This window comes from Silene latifolia, chromosome 9 (assembly GCF_048544455.1).
Source record: "Silene latifolia isolate original U9 population chromosome 9, ASM4854445v1, whole genome shotgun sequence".
In the NCBI taxonomy this organism is placed as follows: Eukaryota; Viridiplantae; Streptophyta; class Magnoliopsida; order Caryophyllales; family Caryophyllaceae; genus Silene; species Silene latifolia.
The window spans coordinates 65,509,605-65,515,756 of NC_133534.1; the positions used below are offsets into that span (position 1 = coordinate 65,509,605).

A 6,152-nucleotide genomic window follows, 5' to 3' on the forward strand; every position below is an offset into this window, starting at 1 on the left:
CCCAAACCAAAATTCATTCTTCTGCAATCATATAACAAATGACTAACTAATTCATATTCGCGTATATCGCCAGTATAACTACGACCAATCACAGATTAACAACAGATAAATTGTATAACACATCAACCTACAATTGATCATTGATTTACAAAAGCTTAAACTGTACTGTTTATATGAACATCATGTCACTAGCTCTTTACATGCAACTATATCTCCAGCAGTTACCTTCTCATACACATTAAACTTCTTCCTGCATAAACAAGGGTAATTAATCGCCCACCAATTTTTGTCAACATCACGATTGCTAAGAACAAGTCCAACAATTCTAAGAACTCACGGCCAACTATCTTCGTCTGCACGGTAAAAGTGTAGCAACTTCATCTGGACTATCTTTTCCTGGCACCAAATAAATTTTCAAGTAAAATCAATATTTTTCTCATCTTGCTACTTCAAAGACCAAATGACGTACTTGGCCCAAGAAAATGAGGAAAAAGAGAGTGTTAAATACTGCAAGGGCTAATTAACTGGTCTAAGACCTAAGTACCTCAACATTGTCTGCCTGGACAGGAAAGGTAAAGCCAATTGAACAGTTCTCCAACTCTTCTGGACACTTCATCCAAGCTCTATGCGCATCACTCATTTTAATTTTATACTTGAACATCTGATACAATGAACTCAGAGATTAACAAACTGCAACGAGACTTAACCCAAAATTGGAACTTTGGAAAATCGTAAATACTTTCAGATGTAACCCAAATGATGACGATAGCATATTCATGTGAAATTGGAAAACTGAATAGCATCATACATATTTGTAAAACCAACCTCTGAAAGAGAAATGGTCGGCTTTTCCAGTTCATCTCCTTCAACTTCGATGCCAGTGCCTTGGCAATCCGGGCAGAACACTGAGCATATTCTGTCACAAAAAGTACCTGTCTCACTAGCCTTTCTCGACAGATTGGGTTTGATGCTATCCGTCTTAGCTTCAGGCTCCTCTAGTTGACTGAAACTTGATTTAACTTTCCTTCTAGATCTTCTTCTTACTTTTGGACGCACAGGTGGCTTCATAAACATCTCAAACTCACATAGTAGTATCCAGTGGACGAGGCAGGAAGTATGGAACACATGGAATGCCTGCATACATCGAGATTGTAGCATCCCAGTCAAGTTTCAATAATATTTCTTGCTCTATATTTCTCTCTTAGTTTCATGAAAGACAATAGAAACTCCCTAAGTTGTTAAGAACTAAACATTTTCACATGCTAACTGCTTGGAGCACAGAAGTTGCATAAACTAACTCCAATGATCGAGCAGAAGACAAGACAACAGAGATCATATACTACAGCAACAAAGATTGTAGCAATTATGAATTTATCATACGCAATCTTTAATGAGAGATGAGGAGTCATTGAAGAGGTGGAGTGAAAAGATATGTAGTAAAATGGTGCAAGATGCACAGAAAAGGTGTGTAAAGAGAAGAAAGAGAAAAGGGCAAAAAGATTACAGAAGACCTTTTCAATGATTTAGGAAGAGATTTAAACGAGCAAAATATGTGTGGAGATAAATCACATTATTGCTGCAAAGTGCGAAGAAATTACAAATATCTAATCGATCAATATCAAAAACAGGCCAAGCCATAAAGCACAAAGATCATATATAAGAAGCACAAATTAAGCAAAACCATCTATCCAATAGCTTCAAACGTCTCAGCACAATTTTAAGGTAGAAGCTTTTTAGTTTACGTTTTACATCTGAAAATTGTTAAATTAAAGAATGAAAGGTAAAAGATGAATAAGGTAGGCTTACCCCATGTACATTCCTACTAGAGCAGGCAAGTCTTCCAGTCTTTAGGTTTACAAGGGTAGCCACATCTTTCCCAGCTATCATCTTCTGTTGACAGATATCACACATTTTCTCAGATGCCACACGCTGCTGCCTCCTCAATTCTCGTCTTAGTGACTTACTAGGTATAATTCTTGAATGCACAAGATGATCATCATAGCGATTCACGAGTAAAGAGGAACTCCTAGTACTTGTTGAACCTTGAGAATCCTCTCCAGACGAATCGGGATGGTAATTTTGTGTCTCACTATTGATTTCTGAGTCTGAAAACGATTCTTTCCTTCTCTTTCTTGAACTACTTCCGTTGTCACCGTCCTCCCCACCAGTAAGTAGCAATGTCTTGATCCCGTCAAACAAACATTGTTTCCCCAAATCATAAAAGTAACTGAAAGTCACAATTGCAAAGTCATGCGAGGAAACCCTAGAATGGATTTCATCATCATTGCTGTTTCTTTTGCCCAACCATTCACACCAGATTCGTTCGATGCCGATATTAATCTCATCTCTCCTTAATACCTTACTAGTAATCTGCCCATAACCTCCTAGCCTCACCCTCAAGTCCGAAATATCATCCTTGCCAATAACACCAGGAATCACCAAATCAAAACCTACCACATCATCATCACCAACATCACAGTCACTCCCAAAGTTGCCATTCCCATTCCCATGACTGTCCTTATTTAAAAAATCACCCTTGACTACAATAGCAAGCCTGTCAACGCAGTCACCCTCATCCATCAAGCAGTGGTTTTCAGCCCCATGGGACCCAGCATCTTTCCCTTCATCAACCGAATTTCGGAAGAAAAGAACGCCGTCATCAAAAGGCCAAGGGTTCGACCCCATCAAGGTCGCCTTAGCAGCAGAATACCTCTCCTTATGAAGATTACCTCTCAAATGATCGAACAATACGTCATCACTATAACATGGTGCCAAACACAAAGTACAGAAAAATACAAAACGCTTGCCATCTTCTCGTAAATCGACATATGTATGCCCTTGCAGTCTAACATTCCTCAGTGTCTTCCTAGCTAATTGCTCTTTCCAACTCGGAACACTAGGTTTTAGAAACCCTAATTCTTTCTTCGACATTTCCCCCAAATCAATTGCTAACCCTAATCAATAGCCTAGAACTCACAGAAATACCTAAACCTTAAAATTCATCAACATAGATCTACAATTGAAATCCCTACTAAATGATACTAAATCGAACAAGAAAACGAAAGAAACGAATAAAAAGTAATTGAACTAGGATGAGATTTAGAATTAGGGTTTAGAAGTTCCAAAACTTACAAGTAGGGCGATTAGCAGGTATGGAAGATATAGGAGACGGTTGAGGTTTTGGAAAGAAGAACATGGTTTGGGCGTAAGAGATGGAGATGGTAAAAGAAAGATAAAGCTCCATGGTCAACGCCATATCCATTTCTCCAACAACTTATTGAACAAAACGAAACGAATATGTAAGAAGTGAGAGTGTATTAAACTAAAGAGAAATATTTTTGTCAGAAATTGTACTGAGTAGAAAAAGATGTTGCAGAGGGCAAATGATAGAGATGAATGAATACAAAGGAAAGATTGAGAAATGACTTGGTGCGATTGAGTTTACTATCAATACTCACTTTGTCACTTGGGTCAAGCTTGTGTGATTGTGTTGTGTCGAGTTGTTTTTTTTTTTTTTTTTTTTTTTTTTTTTTTTTTTTTTTTTTTTTATGAAAACACCGTAAGATGTTACGATAGCATTGATAAATCAAAGAGTACAGCGTTCTGCGCACTTGTCGGTAAAGAATCCGACCATTCCACACGACCAGTAATTCTAGGTACGATATGAGCTAAACAATGTGCTACACAGTTATTGACTCGACTAGTGTAAGATCATAAAACCGACTCAAAATCATTACAAAGACTTAAAATATCCTCAACAACTTGTGAAAAAATACTTCTTCCGCTCCGCTTTTCTTTAAGAGAATCAACCAGCTGTATACAGTCGCTTTCCATAACCACCTTTCGCAAACCTCTCGCTTTCGCCTCATTTAGACCCTCCCACATTGCCACCGCTTCAGCAATACTCGGCTCCCAATACTCCGTGCGAACAATAGCGATCCCCCACAGCACCTCCCCTCCTTCCCCTCGGCATACTATTCCCGCACTTGTCCCTTCTCCGTCCTTCGCACCCGCATCCACATTTATTTTGACATAGCCCCTTGGAGCTGCTTTCCACGCCTCCACCACCTCCCCATTCTCACATCGACCAGGCCCCACTCGTCTTTTCCGGGAACAGCCCACCACCCTTCCCCCTCACCCTCACTCAACACATCACAAACCCGCCTGACAACCCTCTCCGGTTCCACCTCTGCCCCATCAAAGACTACCTTATTCCGATGCTCCCAAATCGCCCAGCACCCCAATGCAAACTTCCCATACTCCGCTTCATTGGTCTCCTTCCACCTCTCCTCCACCCAGAACCGTACATCATCCATTCCTTCCTTCTCCTCACGTCCTAACTCCAGCTGCTCCCACACCCATCGCGCCACCCTGCAATCCCTAAACAAGTGGATACTGGACTCGTCAGATAAATTACATAAAGGACAAAAAGAGGACTCGCCTTTCACTCGAGTAGCGATGTTTGCCTCTGTTGCCAAAGCATCATTACACAGCTGCCAGAAGAATAGTTTTACGCGTGGCCAGACCGGTACTTTCCAAATCTTGTTCCAGAGCCATTTCATATTAGTCGAATCCGACTGTTCCGCCATATCGAGCCATTCCCCCGCCAACATACGGTAAGCAGATTTAACCGTATAAACCCCATCACGCTCCCCACTCCAATACCACCTATCCTGCGGCCTATTCGGACTTAGGCGAATATTAGTGATGCGTTCTCTTTCAAAAGGAAGAAAAAGCGTATTAATACGCTCCACATCCCAAGTCTGTTGCTCCGTAATAATGCTCGCTACCATCATGCCTTCATGACCATTCGGGCAAGGAGAAATCACTCTCCCAGTTTGTGCACTCGGCACCCAAGCTTCACCCCAGATTCGTGTATGGTTCCCATCCCCAATCCTCCGTCGCAGTCCCTTTTCCAAAACTCCACGAGCCTCCATAATACTTCGCCAAGCGTAGCTGGGATTGTGCCCCATGGTAGCTCCTAGGAAATCGCTCCCCGAGTAGTACTTCGCTTTCATCATTCGAGCCCACAAACTGTCCGGGCAAGTCAACAGTCGCCAAGCTTGCTTCGCTAACAGAGCAAGATTAAATAACCGAAAATCACGGAACCCAATGCCCCCACTCCCCTTCGGCTTACACATCTTTTTCCACGCAACCCAATATATACCCTTCTTTCCCTCCTCATGGCCCCACCAGAAACGCGATATCATCGATCGAAGCTCATCGCAAAAATTGGCTGGGATTTTGAAGACACTCATCACATAGGTAGGAAGAGAATTGGCGACCGCCTTTATAAGAACTTCCTTACCTACCCTGGACAATAATTTCCCGCGCCAACCTTGTAGCCGTTTGTTTAGCTTATCTCGAATAATATCCGTAATGACTTTTTTTTACCTCCCTATCACAGTAGGCAAACTCAAATATCGTTTCTGCTCCTCCACTTCCCCAACTCCGAGAATACACGCCACCCTAGCCCGCTGCTCCCGTGACACACCATGACTGAAAGAGACTGTTGTTTTCTCAAGACTAACCAGCTGCCCCGAGGCCAATTCATACTGCCGTAACACATTGTTAATAATTTCGGCCTCTTCCACCGTAGCTCGAGCAAAAAATATGCTATCATCAGCGAAGTGCAAATGAGATATGGCAGGGGCACTCCTTGCTATACGGATTCCATGGAGTGTGTTCGCTTCAACTTCCCGTCGCATTAAATTAGACAACGCCTCCGCACAGAGAATGAATAAATAAGGGGATAAAGGGTCACCTTGTCTGAGTCCTCTAGTCGGCCGAAATTCCTCCGAAGGTGTGCCGTTAATAAGAACAGAGAAGGTGACAGTAGAAACACAGTCCATCACCTGTCGTATCCAATCACCATCGAACCCCATAGTCACAAGAACCTCTCGCAAAAAGGACCACTCCACCCGATCATAAGCTTTTGCCATATCCAATTTGATTGCCATATGCCCTTCCGTATGTCTTGAATTTTTCATATGGTGAAACAGCTCAAAGGCAATTAGGATGTTATCCGTAATCAGTCGCCCCGGTGTGAAAGCACTCTGATTCTCTGAGACAATATCTCCTAAGAACAGCTTCAATCGGTTGGCTAGGACCTTAGACACGATTTTATACACTACATTTCAGAGACTAATGGG

General features: G+C 42.1%; 1 protein-coding gene across 1 annotated transcript; it reads right to left on the minus strand.

The window, feature by feature from the left end:
- LOC141599880 (uncharacterized) lies at positions 1-3,431 on the minus strand. The gene is made up of 5 exons (XM_074420011.1): positions 1,807-3,431; positions 826-1,134; positions 545-661; positions 338-396; positions 1-250 (listed from the first exon to the last, which is right to left on the minus strand). Exons 1-5 carry the CDS (start codon positions 2,929-2,931, stop codon positions 181-183), a joined length of 1,680 nt encoding a protein of 559 aa, XP_074276112.1. The 5' UTR covers positions 2,932-3,431; the 3' UTR covers positions 1-180.
- Positions 3,432-6,152: the final 2,721 nt, after the last annotated feature.

Excerpts from the sequence above, each read along its gene's own strand:
- LOC141599880 (XM_074420011.1), bottom strand. The coding sequence starts at position 2,931 with ATGTCGAAGAAAGAATTAGGGTTTCTAAAACCTAGTGTTCCGAGTTGG. Across the intron at positions 1,135-1,806 it reads CTAGTAGGAATGTACATGGG|GCATTCCATGTGTTCCATAC; the intron begins GTAAGCCTACCT and ends CGATGTATGCAG. Across the intron at positions 251-337 it reads GCAGACGAAGATAGTTGGCC|GAAGAAGTTTAATGTGTATG; the intron begins GTGAGTTCTTAG and ends TTGTTTATGCAG.